The 16379-nt window shown below is 47.0% G+C and overlaps 1 protein-coding gene across 1 annotated transcript in view; it reads left to right on the forward strand.

Moving 5' to 3' along the window:
- The window catches only part of AFAP1L1 (actin filament associated protein 1 like 1), a 164525-nt gene that overhangs the window by 113984 nt on the left and 34162 nt on the right, over window positions 1–16379 (forward strand). Inside the window, exons 14-17 of the mRNA XM_086931589.1 lie at window positions 3123–3189; window positions 4623–4734; window positions 4833–4997; window positions 14720–14898. Of these exons, the coding sequence (XP_086787715.1) occupies window positions 3123–3189; window positions 4623–4734; window positions 4833–4997; window positions 14720–14898 (523 nt within the window). The remainder of the gene's footprint in view (window positions 1–3122; window positions 3190–4622; window positions 4735–4832; window positions 4998–14719; window positions 14899–16379) is intronic.

The following is a 16379-nucleotide window of genomic DNA, read 5'->3' on the forward strand; positions in this document are numbered from 1 at the left end:
TTTGTTTTGTATTTTAGTGCCTCAGTAGGCCCTCATCTTCTTTAAATAGATTGGATTCCGCATACCAACCATTGTTTACTATTTATTGCCCCCGAAACGTCATTGTGCATATTCATCCGTTTGCCCATTTTTCTTATGATGCTCCCTAATTGGGGATCCATCTATATTGCTCTTTTCGAACTCATCCTTTTTAGGTCTCGCGACCTATCGATGCGCGCAAGCGCATCGAGCAGAGCGAGAATTCATGTCAGCAAAACACAAGTCAAACCAAAGGGCTTTCAGCCCCGCGGTTTTCTTGCAGTTCACGTGTACATGCACGCGCATCGCATGCAAGCCCAGCCTCTCGCATTCCCAGGCTCTCCCGCCCCCATCCGGCATCAGGCTTCTCCTCCCCTAGCAGCACTCCTCCCACACCAGCAACTCCCCCCTCCCACACCAGCACCTCCCCTCTCTCTCCCCGCAAACACAGCCTTGCCCTAGCAGCACTCCTCCCACACCAGCACCTCCCTCTCCCACACCAGCACCTCCCCTCTCTCTCCCCGAAACACAGCCTTGCCCTAGCAGCACTCCTCCCACACCAGCACCTCCCCCCTCCCACACCAGCACCTCCCCTCTCTCTCCCCACAAACACCTTTGCGTGGTTTCTGATGGTGACCAGCCTTTCTCGTCCACTTATCACAAGCCTTGTAAAATACACTCCCGAAGCCTGTCTCTGACCTGACCGTGTACGGACAGCCCTTCTCAGATGCAGGGCCTCGGTTTCGTGATGTGGTTGTTGTAAACCTACACGTCCTGCGTGTGGTTCGTTTGTGAACAGTTGTTGCCGACATGTCCGTCCGCTCCCAGGCCTGACTTGTTTCTTTTTACTTTAAAACTACTTTTTCCAATTTCAACTGTCTCGGAGTTCCCTTGTTTCTCAGAGCATGGTATTATCTTCTTATTTCTATCACGTCCATCGCTAAAAATGGCCTTCAGCTGAAGGTGTGGCAGAGCCGATTCTTTTAAGAAGCAGAGATCCGTCACGTGTTTTTCTTTACGAACCTTGGTGGCGTTCCCTCAGTAAACACACTGGGTTGGTTCGCCATTGCTGTGACGTCAGGGCTTCGAATAGTTGGGTTACGTAAGGCGTACCGTGGATCGTAACGACGTACAGGCAGGCAACAACGCGCCAACAAAAGCGAGGAAGGCTTACAGGAAACATCCTCTGCAGCGGGGCTTATCTCGACTGGGACAGTAATTCAAAGTGAAATGTTATTACTGTTTTGGCTTCTTTCTGCGCCAGCAGGCGGAAAAAAAGACAATGGGAACCACCCGAGCCGGCAGAGTCAGCACTCCAGACTGTCAGAATCCACAGAAAGCACGTGCGCCCCACAAATAGGCCATCAGCTCCACCGCATGCCTTCAACCCTAGTTATATTTAATTAGCAGCAGCAGCATTTCTCCTGCGCCAGGCCACATCAAAGGCTCTGTGCCACTTTCACCCACACAGCAACACTTACAGACACGCAACGCCACTCACACCCACGCAAGCCACTATCATCCACGCAACACCACACTCACCCACGCAACGCCACTCACTCACTCACGCAAAGCCACTCACACCCACAAAGTGCCACTTTCACACACACAGCACCACTTTCAGACATGCAACGCCACTCACACCCACGCAAGCCCACTATCACCCACGCAATGCCACACTCACCCAAGCAACGCCACTCACCCAAGCAACACCACTCACTCACACACGCAACACAACTCACCCACGCAACGCCACTCATCCACGCAACGCCACTCATCCACGCAACCCCACTCATCCACGCAACGCCACTCACACACGCAACGCCACTCACACATGCCACGCCGCTCACCCACGCCACGCCGCTCACACACGCAACGCCGCTCACACACGCAACGCCACTCACACATGCAACGCCACTCACACATGCAACGCCACTCACACATGCAACGCCACTCACACACGCAACGCCACTCACACACGCAACGCCACTCACACACGCAACGCAACTCACACACACGCAACGCCACTCACACACACGCAACGCCACTCACACACACGCAACGCCACTCACCCACGCAACACCACTCACCCATGCAACGCCACTCACCCACGCAACGCCACTCACCCACGCAACGCCACTCCACACACGCAACGCCACTCACACACGCAACGCCACTCACGCACGCAACGCCACTCACCCACGCAACGCCACTCACCCACGCAACGCCACTCACCCACGCAACGCCACTCACACACGCAACGCCACTCACACACGCAACGCCACTCACACACGCAACGCCACTCACCCACGCAACACCACTCACCCACGCAACGCCACTCACCCACGCAACACCACTCACCCACGCAACGCCACTCACCCACGCAACGCCACTCACACACGCAACGCCACTCACCCACGCAACGCCACTCACACACGCAACGCCACTCACACATGCAACGCCACTCATCCACGCAACGCCACTCACCCACGCAACGCCACTCACCCACGCAACTCCACTCACACACGCAACGCCGCTCACACACGCAACGCCGCTCACACATGCAACGCCACTCACACATGCAATGCCACTCACACATGCAACGCCACTCACACATGCAACACCACTCACACATGCAACACCACTCACACACGCAACGCCACTCACACACGCAACGCAACTCACACATACGCAACGCCACTCACACACACGCAACGCCACTCACACACACGCAACGCCACTCACCCACGCAACACCACTCACCCACGCAACACCACTCACCCACGCAACACCACTCACCCACGCAACGCCACTCACACACGCAACGCCACTCACACACGCAACGCCACTCACACACGCAATGCCACTCACCCACGCAACGCCACTCACACCCACGCAACGCCACTCACACCCACGCAACGCCACTCACTCAAAGCCACTCACACACACGCAGTGCCACTTTCACCCACACTGTGTCAATTACCCTCCTTTTCTTGAGAGTGTTTCAATATTTTAATATATTGTGTTTGTAAATTTTGTACTCACCTTTGGCAAGAAGTGATTTGTAATTTGTAAAAAATATTGCTTATGTGTTCCCTCCACAGGTGGGCAACTTCGTCACATAGAAGCAGCACCGACTCTCGGGAGTATGACGATGTCCCTTATGAGAAGGTACGAACAGACTACAGAATATGGAGGGATAGCTCCTCCGCTAAGGTGGAGAAGCGTTGCCCCACTGCTCTCAGAGCAGTGGAAAAAGGAAAAATAAAAGGATAATACCATCGTTATTATCATTGTATTTTTTGTAGCTACGGGGCTTGGTTAGGGCGGGCAGGGCTGGTGTTTCAGCCTGGGAGGAGTGGTCTGTGCACATTAAGTGCGCATGACAGTTTGGGCGGCAATCTTTGTCCAGCCAAACAGTTATGCCCACTTAGCATGTTCTCCACCTGGCTGTAAAACATAACCTGGGTGGAGAACATGCATAGGCTCCTAGTCCTCGTCTGAACTCTGAACCATGGTGATGCAGTGTCGAGATTGGTTTAGGGAAGCCTGTGGGCTTCCAGGACTCGCTAGGAAGATAGGCAGCAATGGAGGAGAGATGGCGGCCATGAACCAAATGTTTTTTTAAATAGTGTTTTTTTTTTCACACATACGCTCCCCGCAACCCATGTTCTCTTCCAGCCGCCACTGAGAATCTGCTGGATATGTGCCACTACGTTTTATTTGCTAAGAGTCCATTCCATTATGCATGTCTCTGCTTCTCTAGTTTCAGTTGGAGTTTATGTATAATCTATGTTTTATTTTCCTTCTGGAATGCTTTTGCATCCAGTGTGCTAAACCCAACTTTTACAGATGAATCCAAGATCCATAATGCTGCTCAGTAACCACAATACTTTCTATCTTTTTGTATTGAAAACGTGGTGGTAAAAAGAATCTTTGTGAGCCTTATTCAGTAAAATAGTGAACATTTCCAATATTTTTTCATTGTTTGAGAAATGCTGCAATAGAGCGCTTGCCTCTCTTCGATTTGTCCTAATGCCTGCTCTCATTTCTCAACAAGAAATGGGGGATAAGGAGCCTACAAAGGTCCAACCTACATGCTCCTAAATATAAATCACTAGACAAGGAGTATGCTGTTCCTATAAAATTTCAAATCTGAGATTCTGAAGGTGTCGTCCCTATTGAAGGAGAGGTCGGAGGAATCTGAAAATTCAGAAGCAGGAGACCTCACCCACCTAATCAGGTGGCATGCTACATCATCGGGCAGCTCCTCATTGGGCCAGCGCTGCAATGCCCAATGGGCCCCATGATGGGGTTCTTTGCCAGAGATCTTTTTGGTGTTATTATCCGAGATGAGCCTAAAGGGAGGGTGCTGAAAGTGTAGATTGGAAAAGAAAATTGTGAGGATAAAATGACTGAGAGTCACTTGCTAACTGTTTATTGAAATAGTGTATCTTGTCTTGATTAACAGCATGTAGAGTGATAAAGGATTTGTATCTCAAGGGATATTTTATAGGAAAGTTCGCCCTAGAGGTTTGTCCTCCACTCCGATGCACATTCTTCTGTCTGTTCTTACACAGTTCTTCTGTCCCTTGCTCTTACAGGTGGATGCGCCCTCTCGTCCTTTGGGTACGCAGGTGAAACGTCACGCGTCGTCCTGCAGCGAGAAGTCCCGCCGAATAGACCCTCAAGTCAAGATCAAGCGCCATGCCTCGAGTATGTTCCGCCCGTATGCCAGGCTCATTTTTTGAGGACATGATTATTGACTGTTTGTCTAACACTTATCCCTTCATCTCCGACATATTTACCTGCAGATGTGAACCAGTACAAGTATGGCAAGAATCGGGCAGAGGAGGACGCCCGCCGCTTCGTAAGTGAGAAGGAGAAACTGGAGAAGGAGAAGGAGTCCATCCGCAATGACCTGCTGTCCCTGCGGAAGGAGAAGAAGGAGCTGAAGGAGGCGTTGAAGACGAGCACAGGTAGGAAGTCCTAAGCATAAGTGTACCCTAACCAGGGCCACTGGAATAATGTGGCTCAAATTATGCGGCAGGGTTGAGTAAATTATGCAGCAAGAAAGGGCAAATTATGTGGCATTATGCAGCACATTTTGTGATGGCACTACTTCATTATTTTGGTATTTCTAAGCTTGTTCACAGTGTCCTTGCATTAGTTGTGCCTCATTAGTGCCGGTTTACCACCCAAATATAGCAATAAGCTGCATTAAGGTGACCAGGCAACTTTTGCAAAGAGCCTTCCACTGCGCAGTAGCACGTGTTGCTGTGTTTTTACTAACATTTGAACTGTTTGAGCAAGAAACAACTTTTTGGGGGTTAAAGTCTGCAGATTATGCAGCAAATAATGTATTATGTGGCAAATGCGGCAAATCTACAATTATGCTAAAATCGCCACAGCCGCACAATCGCATCATTCCAGTGGCCCTGATCATAACGCCTGTCAGCGGTGGATCGACCATAATACCTCTCCCTTCAGCACGTGTGGTTGTACATCACATACTGTTCACTCTCCTGCCATCTAGTGGTGGCTGCAAACAGAATGCCTCTCTTCGCGTTTTGTAAGCAGGAATGTCTTGCATTGACTGTGGTGTCAGACAGCGAGGGCAGTGTCAGTCTTTCTTTGAAGTTCAGTCTGACCCTTTCTTAAATGTCTCTCTGTGAACATCATTCAGTAGGAAGTCAGCAGAGTCAGCCATGTTTATTCCCTCACATATGAAATTTCCTTCTGTGATTACTTCCACACATCTGTGTCCTTAAAGCCACTGACTTACTTCACCACGCCCAACTTCAGATATTCTTCAGAATACTATGTCTATCTCGGATGTGCTGAAGTCCAAAATATTTAAGACATTCCTTTAACTGCTTTGTCAACTACTGGGTATTTGAAGTATTGTATTGTATTGTAATTGCATAAGTAGTGTGACTTGCTGACGTTTAGGTATAAAGACTTCGAAAGCACAGGAGTCGCAACAATATTCAAAAGTCCTACATACGTGGGAAAGTAGCCATCAGGCATTTTTAGCATTTTGGATCCTTTTTCGGTCTCGCATGCGCTGCTCACTCTGCGAGGCTTCTTGTAATCGGGATATTTCAGAAGTGGAGTTTAAGTCCCGCCCATCTTTTTGAAAGGCTGGCGTCATCGTCCATGCTAAACGCTGGCTTCCACTTAAAAAGGAGGCTTCTTAGTCCCTCCTTGTTACCGCCCTGTCTCCTTTTGGGATGGCCCAACCGGACTGGATCTTTTACTTGTGTCCTGAAACGGTCTCCTTCATAAGTCTGTATGCACTCTTTTTTACTTTTATTTTTAGCGCGGTCCGCTTCAGACACGCTTGTTAATTTATTTAATTATTTTGCCACGCGGGCCAAAAGGGAGCGTTTCTCCTCACTAATACAGTCTGCTTTTATTTTCAGTGCGGTCCGCCTCGGCCGCGCTTGTGTACTTATTTAATTATTTTCTCACAACGGCTCTCTGCAAGCGGGGCGGGATTACAGGGCCTGGTATACAACTGTTACAACGAAGTTTTTACAACGCACTACCATTACAACGCAGGCATTACCACGCATACCATTACAACGCATTGCACTGGGGGGCGCTCTAGGATAGGGAATAAGTAAAATTTTATATCCAACACCTTCCCTAGTGTCCACGGGGACTGGAGTTGGAATATAAAATTATACTTACCACTATCCAGCACCTCTAAGCGCTATGCGTTGTAACGGTATTCGTTGTAAATACCGCGTTGTAATTGTATGCGTGGTAAAAGTATGCGTTGTAACGTCATACATCCCAGGGCCTTGTTCACAGAAGGTTCAGGTGCGTATACAAGGCAGGAATACTACGCATGATAGTGGAATGCCAGCACCATCGCTGGACAGATGGATTTTAAAGAATTATGACATATTAACCAATAACCTATGGCACACACAGGTTGGAGCAGACGTAAAGAATTCTCTGTCCAAGCTGGGCACCACCAGCTGTGCAGCGCGGGGGCGACAGTACCACAGTCCCCAACGGCCGCTCCCGCCACCTCCTGCCCACGTCCGGGTTAAGATTTCTTGGCTCCTCGGTGCCATCTCGCAACCGCTCTAACAGCACCCAAGGTAAATGAAGCTGAGGAGAGAATAAGCTGCTTCAGACCGGCTCCCAATCTCGCGCTTAGATACATGTGTAATGAACTCTGGCAGAGGGTAGCGCCATGAGTCCCCGAGGCGCTCGGTGCTTCACTGAAAGGTGCAGGCTTGCTCTGCTTCTGCAGACGGGCTTTTGGAGGAGAGGTCTGTGAGCCAAGGGGATCACCGGCGTCAATTCAAGCGCTTCTCTAGCTGGACAGAATTACACATACACCAGGGATGGACATTCGCCTGGGGGTGACATACTTAAGTATGTTTACAAAAGAAAAACATACGGTTCAAGGTAGGAACCGTGACAAGTGACCACTCACCTTTGATTATGGAAAAAAACTTTTCATCATGCAAGACTAACATAAACCCACAAAATACTCATCCTTTAAGGAAATAACAACTGATCAATGAAAACAAAACCGTCTGTTGATTTAACTGTCTTTTCTTATTTTAAATATGTCAGGCAACCAAAAATACAAAATAGAGCATTCAGATTTCTTCTAGCCGCTAAACGACAAGTGGTTAAACGCCCGTCACTGTCATCCGCTGTGATCTGCTGGTCGGGGGATAAAAATCACCACAAAGGTCAACTCTACCTATTGTTTAAGGTCATTACTGAGTGTTAGGCAATGGGATAATAGCAAGCAACACCAGTGGCGGCTGGTGACATCTAAAAGAGTTGAGGCGTAAAATTTTGTGGTGAGTGGGCGGTGCCGAGCGAGCGTGGTCGACCGTCATAAGGTGGGGTTTGTGAGTTCTCCCCCACGAACATTTTTAAAAAGAGTGGGCAAATAGTGCCTTTTCATTTTTCAAGCACATATAAGAATGCAAGATGGTTAATAAAGCGATTGTGAAGTGTAGTTATGACATCGATAAAGAGATTTTATACGATAATGATGTAGGTAGCAGCTTATTGACTCGCAGAACCAAAGGGTTCAGGGGTTTGGAAACAAGCTGTAAAATTGCTTAAAATATCCTGACAAATTGAAGAAGCAGATTTTGTAGTTTAAAACGTTTCACATTACGGGGTATATTTTTCCCCTTCATCTTCAAGGTTATCAAGTGGTGTGTACAAGAGTTTAATTGTAGTAAGTCAAGGTGCCATTTCGAGGTGTTTGCTTTCTTTTAATATAGCAAAGTAATCCGAATGGGTAACATTTAAAGCAGGGCTGTGAAATGTTCTGATAGAGCCAAAGATCAAATAAATGCACCCTCCACACACCATGAGTCCTGTACTCACCCCTAAAATGTGTTATTGTTTCAAGGCACTTAAGTAGCGGTGCTGTTCCCGTATTAGCGTCTACTCCCCGGTCTCCTACTTGCCATTCCTGCACATCCTGCCAGTCCAGAACATGAACCCGGCTCTGCATAAACAAACAAGACCGCCTTCAGCTTTTATTTAACCTGCACAGTTGCACACACCAGGGCATTTGTGTTTGAGATGCTATGTGTGGCATTTTTTGATGGTTGACAAAAGGCTTGAAGAATGCTATTGCTTGTATTCCAAAGCCGGCCTGCCTGTAGGGCCCTAGCCACTGGCCAGGCCATAGATACGCGGCAAGCACACAAATGCCCTCCTAGTGATTAAATGCATCTTACAGGCAGCACCACAGAGTGCACAGAGTGTGTTGGGAATGAGCCCCAACAGCCAACCCTATGCTAGTGGATTTCTTTCCTAGTGCCAGTGGCTGAAACGGACGCCGCATTTTGCCCCCTACGTCATCATCACAACATCATATACAGATTGGGCACAAGCGCACAGTCAAACCAGATGAAGAATAAGACGCCCCACCCTCCCCTCGTTTTAATAAAATTCTCAACTTTGGTTTGGAAAGAATAAAAAACGTTTTTAACTAGAACTATTCTGGTTTTCCATTATTTACATGTTTCAGGTTCTTTTCTGCCCCGCTTTCCTTTACCACAGCTTCAGCTCCTTTTGGTTTTCAAACAAGCATTTGCAATACTATAGGCCTCGCATTCACGCAAGTTGGAGCTATTGGCATTGTAGCAAATTGCTATTAAGGAATCGCAAAATGCTATGTATGTAGGAATCGCAATAATAATTGCGGTTCCTTAATATTCCTTAATTGCGAATCTCAAATCGCGATTCGCAATTAAGGAATACCTTCCTGTTCATTCCTATGGGCTAGGAGGCCTATAGGAGTGAATGGGAAGACATTCTCTATTTGCGATTCGCAATTAGAGAATCACAAATTGAGAATGCAATTTCAACGGTGCCAGGGTGGCAAAAGGACACCCTGTTGCACCCCTGAAATATGTATGTGTACACATGTGGGGCACATACCTGCCCTAAGGGTATGTATGTGCGCCACATGGCACTTTGAAAAATGCAAAAAAGTGCGTTTTTCAAAGAAATCGCAAATTACCACCAACTTGAAGTTGGTAGTAATTTATGATTTCTTAAGGCCAAATTGCACTTTTTTTGTGCTTCATACACTGCATTTAAGGAATCGCAATTTGCGATTCCTTAAATGCAATCGCAAAATAGAGAATCTTAATTTTTGCGATTCTATAATTTGCGATGCTCTTTTGGGATGATACATCCCAAAAAGCCTTTTCCCGTTCGCAAACGGGCCGATTCTGAGAATCGGCCCGTTTGCGAACGGGAAAAGGGCTTGATACATATGCATATATAACAAAACGGTTGGAGTAGGGTCATAGGGGAAATCATATTTATAGACCTACCAGACCGTCTACACCCCCATATACCATGTAGAGACAAACAACCTGGCTGTCAGTGGTCTGTAGAGTAAGAGGACTATGTGTCTGAAATGACATAGGTGTCACTGTGTATAGGAAATGAATCCCATCAACCCACCCAAATGGCGGAACATCATCATCTGGGACTTTTCTGGATATTCGTATGGATAGGGAGATACACTTGTTGGAATAGTGTGTTATTCTCCACTTCACCGAGACCACCAGCGATGGATCCAACCATAGAATGACAGGGAGGGATAGAATGGTGTGGGATATTTAATTGCAGTGAGAAAATGTGTAAACAAAAGTGAATAATTTAAAATTGGCTACCGTGACAGCAAGAGATACTTTTAATAGGGAGCAATCAAGGTGTCAACATTAAAACAAAATGTATGACAGTTTGAAAAAATAACTGTCAGGAAAAGATGGTATAGTGGTCAACATGTTTCTGCCATTTACTAGGGATAATCCCTTCTGGCTTTCATCAGGATCTAGTAATACACTACTGCAAAAGGAAGAAGAAAAACCGTGCAAAACAAAGTATTTACACCAAGATAAATGATACCGGGTATCCAGTTGAGCGTGGAAGGTCTCCTACGTCTCTTTATCCGGTTCAAAATTCTATTGGATTCTTTCCCAATAATCCTTGGGAGTAAGCCCCACCTCTCCTGGCCACTGCTCAGGAATTGGAGGTCCCGCTCTCTCCATCTGTACCTCTGGCCTCGTCCTAAGCCAAGTCCTATGCCCCATTGTCATTTACAATGCCAATAGCTTAAACTCGCACAAATGCAAGACCTATTGCATCACAAATGCTTGTTAAGTCTGATGTTAGCAAACACTAGAAAATTTATATATGCTTGCACAATTATATATTTAAGATACATATAGAGGCTTTTAGTCAACCCTCAAAAGCTACTTTTTTTTACCAGGGTCACATCCACACAAAGTCGTTTCTTTAAAAGCCAGGCTTGCCATGGCAATATGTGCTTTTTGAGATTAGAAAAATATTTTTGCTTTTCTTCAAATTTTTTTTAGGTTTTGCCTGGCGAAAAGATGCGCTCTGCGCATCTTTTTCGCGCAGGCGAAAACCTATTGAGATGTATACGGGAGACAGGAACGGCCTCCGTCTTTCATTGGCTAGCTCCATAAATGGAGGCTAGCCATTGGAAGACGGGCCTGTCCGTCAATGCCGGACCAGATTCGGGGGCGTTCCTGAGAATTTTTGGCTTTTGGCTACGTCACGCGACGTCAGCCAAAAGCCGGGAACGCCCCCGAATCTGTTCCGGCATTGCCGGCACCCGCCTTCCTGCTCCGGCTGTCTTCTGCGTCTCTCCTCCCCCTTTCCCGCCCCCTCCCGCTTGTTTCCTGATGCTGGTCCCTCCTAGAGCCCACTTCGCTCTAATCAGACCCCCCCTCGCTCCAATCAGACCTCCCCTCGCTCCAATCAGACCTCCCCTCGCTCCAATCAGACCTCCCCTCGCTCCAATCAGACCCCCCCTCAACGCGCGAGAGCACGGACCCGAGCCCCGGGTGCCTTCTGTGGGAGGCCGAAGGAGGCATCTCCCACCGGGCACGGCCGCTCCCCTTGCATTGTCAGGGCTGGGCGGGCACAGAGGGCGGCCCCGCCTGGCAACGATAACAGATCGCGGAAGCTGCTGCAGCCGGTCTGCGGCGAGCGGAAGAGCAGCACCGGGAATCGGTGAGGAGGCCAGCGGGCGGTACTGGAGCAAGCAGGTGGGGGCAGCGGGGGCGCGGATACCCGGGGGCCGAGGGAACGTCTAATACCGGTACTGTGTGCAAGAGGACTGTGTGTTGTCCAGTAATACAATGGTATGCCCTGTACTTTCGTCCTCCAGACCTACTGTCTCCCCTCTAGGTTGCTGCCAGGTCCAAATACTCTTCAGAACCCCCAATCCGGTGCCTGAGCCAAGCACAGCTCCCATGGCTAAACCATCCTCCCAGAGCCCATCGTGTCCCTCCTAGAGCCCATCTTGTCCCTCCTAGAGCCCACTTTGCTCCAATCAGACCCCCCCTCGCTCCAATCAGACCCCCCCTCGCTCCAATCAGACCCCCCCTCGCTCCAATCAGACCCCCCCCCCACCCACACAGCATTCTAAGAACCCATCCCTCCATTGGTGTGCTCGGTACTCTTTGGGTCTGCTTGGCACTACCCGGATCACTTTGCTTTCCCTGGGTCCACTAATCTGTTACCGTTCCCACTTGACCGGAGTGGGCGTCCCTAGAATTAATTAGGGGGCACTCATTGGGCCTGAGATGAAACTGGTGGTGACCCCAGTAAAGGGGGCATGGGGAGAGCTAAGCATGGGCAATGTATGCAGCTGCCCAGGGATCCGAGCACAGGTCGAAAACATGGGTCCCCTCTTGTGACATGCTACACTATCCACCTGCTCCTCCAGTGTCCCCTCCTCAATTCGATCACATCAAAGCACTACATCAGGGGTAGTAAGCTCTATATACATGTCCCCTTGCCTCCTACACCATTTCAACCTTTCAGCCATGCAGTGTCCAATTTAGTACCAGGTAAGCATCACACATCTATTGAAATGGGGGTCGCAGTGTGTGGGGGGCTCGCAGTGTGTAGGGCTTGCAATGTGTGTGGGGGGGGTCGCAGTGTGTGGGGGGCTCTGTGTGGGTGTGTGTGGAGGGCTCTGTGTGGGGTGTGTGGGGGGGCTTTGTGTGGCTGTGTGTGTGGGGGGTCTGTGTGGGTGTGTGTGTGGGGGGCTCTGTGTGTGTGTGGGGGGGCTCTCTGTGTGTTTGGTGGGGGGGCTCTCTGTGGGTGTTTGTGGGTGTCATTTGCGAGAGATAAAGCTAGTTGCATTGTAAATGACAATGCCATTTATTTATGTTTTAAAAAAAAACATAAATAAAAATAATGTCAAGAGCAATGCCAATAGCTCTAACTTTAACAAAGGCAAAACCATTGCATTGTAAATGCTTGTTTTTATTGGTGAAGATGTGGCAGCTCCCACAATATTGTTTTATAAAAACCATAGCAAAACTAAACAAGCATTGACAAAACCAAATGCCAGTCAACTTAGACCGATTGGATTTGCCAGTGCCAATGCTTCTTTGGATTGCAAGGTATTCTCGAACATTACATTAATAATTGTCTTTTGTAGTAGAATATGAGCATGTTAAAATCCTTCAATAGGCTATACATGTTTGCAAGTTCACACAGTTTTTCCTGTTGCAAACACAGAATTAGCCAGAAGGTTATGACTGTCTGTTAAATCTTATCACTATGTGGGAGAGACAATGTCAGTACAACCTGAACTATCCAAAAGGTCAGGTATCGCTCAAAGACCTCGGCTTATCCAACGACGAAAAAGAAAACATGAGGATTCCAAAACAGCTTGTGGACAAGCGTCTGACTCCGAGATCTACGCAGCCGACACCAAAAGGAAGCAGGCGCCAAAAAAGGCGCGAAGGACGCTACAAAGAAGAAGCCAAAGCCTTATAAAGCAAAATGTTAATCTGTTCATAAATGTGACTGCTCAATGCCCCTTGCACCTTAAAAATATTAAATAATCATGAAATCCTGAAAGATTCCTCTTTTAACCTATATTGTCCTTACATTTGAAGCTGAATGGTCCTCTGCATGCCTAGAGAGTGAGTGTTCAATGGCTAGATTTAGGCTAGTGGCCCTGTGGAGACGGATATGGACATCTTCAGATCTATCCCTCTTTGCAAAGGAACTGGCCGAAGTCAGGTCTATTAGGGGTTCAGGGAAAATCCCATGGCTTTCTGCTGTTAAATCCATCCTTAATGACATGGGCTTGGAACACCTTTGGACATCTCCTCAATCCAATGCTTCCCTTCCAAAGACGAGTTCAAATCCTTGTATTGGGCCACAACCCGCCTAAAAAGAGTTCTGCTCTCTAACAAAAACAGCCTTACAGGCTGGTTTTTAACATTCAAACTTGACCTATCGCGAGAGCCATATTGGGATGTAATAACTCGACCGTTAGACAAGAAGCTGTACCATCAGTTTAGAGTGGGCACTTTGCCCTTGAACCCTTTTCTAAACAAACGGTCTACAGGGTTATCGCCCTATTGTACATGCTGCCCAGGTCATATTGAATCTGAAGGACATTTTCTTTTTGCTTGCCCAAGGTATGGTGCACCCCGAAAAAAATGGCTAAAACCTTTGTTTCAAAAACTACCATTCAAAACATCGATGGAAGCAATATGGGTGCTTAGGACTAACACCTCCGAACTCTTTGTAGTAACTCTGGCAAAATATTTGGGATGGGCTTGGCTCCTAAGGCTAAAAAACAACACGCCTTAGCCCCAAGGACCAAGATGCTCTACAATCGGTCATAATCTATTTGACTATGTATCAGCTAACTGTTGTGTGACTTAGTTGCTTCATCTGTACCCCTTGTTTTTTTTTGCTATACAAAGGGCCCGTTTACAATGAACTTGAACTGTAATGTCTTCTTTTTTAACTTAAACTTATCCTTTTTATAAAATAGCCAGGTTTTTTCATTAACTGAAATTTAATCCTGTTTTATCCATTTGTCTTAAATGTTCCTTATTCGCATACTTTTGTTAGTGTTTAATCTCTTTCATAGTTTTGATTTTCCCTGTTTTAGCTCAAATTGAACCAGTTAAATTCTTTTGTATTGTATTTTAATGTGTCTTTTATGATTTGTTAAAAATCGAAATAAAGACTTTAAACCTGAACCTGAAAACTGAGTGTTCAGTATGTTTTAGATATTGGGTGCAAACTTTGTTTAGAATGTTCCAATTTTTTTTATCCCAAACCATAGCATGCTAAATTTCACAGATTATGGTTGCATTTATTCCCTCACCTCTTCAAGGTAAGAAGCAGAAGCAGTTGGAGGAAAGGGTTGCAGCGCTGGAGGAGCAGTGCAAGCAGAGGGAAGGGCGGCGAGTTGACCTGGAGCTGCAGCTCACCGCAGTGAAAGAGAACTTGAAGAAGTCCCTGGCAGGTGGACCGTCACTAGGGCTGGCCGTGACTGGCAAGACTGATGGTGTGGTAAGCCTCTCCTCTAGTAAAGCGTCTCCCATCATGTATCCATCACTAGCAAGTAATGTGAAGCAATCTAACATGGTTTCTACAGAGTATATTATGACAGACCCGTAGTTCACAAGCCAATGAGTGTTACATTGCTGGGGAATGAAGGTGCACTCCTCCCTCAACACAATATTGGAGAAATTGAAACCAAACGGTTCATTCAACAGCTTACATTTGTTTTGCAGGTAGTTTTGAATTGTAACACATATTGGGGCATATTATCAAGGGATTTATCTACACTTTTTTGGCTTTAAAAGCCAAGAAAGCGGAGATAAAATGATCTCCCTATTACCTAGCTGTCGCTAACACCCGTTAGCGACAGCTAGTAGGAGATAGCGACCATCTTGGGGCCCGCTTTGCATGTCAGAGAAATTTATCACTAATGACATGCAAAGTGGGCGTGCCAAGATGTTAGCGACTGGAAACAGTCGCTAACATCGCTATCTCCTATTACCAACTTTTGGAGATATTCGCGCTAAGCGCGAATATCTCCAAAAGCTAACACCTGCCCTGAGCAGTTCTTAGCCATGTTATCCAATAGGAGGTGGATAACATGGCTAAGAGCATTCGCTCGGTAATGCATGAATATCGCTGACTTTACAGCGATATTCATGCATTTCGGCCGATTTTTATCGTTTCTGAGATAAACCTTGCTAATAGCAAGGTTTATCTGCGATAAAAATCGGCGCAGCTCGGCGATACATTTTTATCGCTAACCAAGCAATAGAGATAATTATCGCTATTGCTTGGTAATATGCCCCATTGTTGTATGCAATCAGCATTTGAATAGCTAATACCTTATAATAGTGTCCTGCCAACAAAAATATTAATATACTTCAGAATTTGCCACCATGTCTAAGTGTACTATTTTGCCATATCACCAATCATATGTGTACCTTTAAGGAAAGTGTATACCCAATACAAAACACTGCATGCACAGCAGGCATATATATTTGTGAGACAAGATAACCCTTGTCCTTTAAGGTAGTGTTATGGCATTAATGGTTTGTGGCCGCAATTGTGGTCGCACAGCATTGACACATGATTGAGATTCATATGGGTGGGGCCTTCTTTTGTCCCTTCTCCTTATGAAAAGATATTTCTGACTGATATATTGCAACTTGTGGTTTTGCAGCATCAGTTTCTGGATTCACATGCTGTGCATTATTCTGCCATCTAGTGGTTGGGTCCAGAATCGTTCTTGATTGTTTCTTTTTTTTCTTTTTAGGTCTCGCCTGTCGATGCGCATGCGCATCGAGCAAGCGAGACTATGGGGGCTTATCCACTCTTTATCCAACTTGCAAGGAATCGTGGCGATTCCTTGCAGTGCCCGTGACTTTTAAGCTCAATGCGCATGCGCATTGAGCTTAAAAGCGCGTGCACATGCCCCCAGCCGCCTGCCTTGCCTACTCTCCCACCCCCTCACTTCTTGATTGCACGGC

The sequence above is a fragment of the Lissotriton vulgaris genome, chromosome 7, assembly GCF_964263255.1.
Source record: "Lissotriton vulgaris chromosome 7, aLisVul1.2, whole genome shotgun sequence".
Classification (NCBI taxonomy): Eukaryota; Metazoa; Chordata; class Amphibia; order Caudata; family Salamandridae; genus Lissotriton; species Lissotriton vulgaris.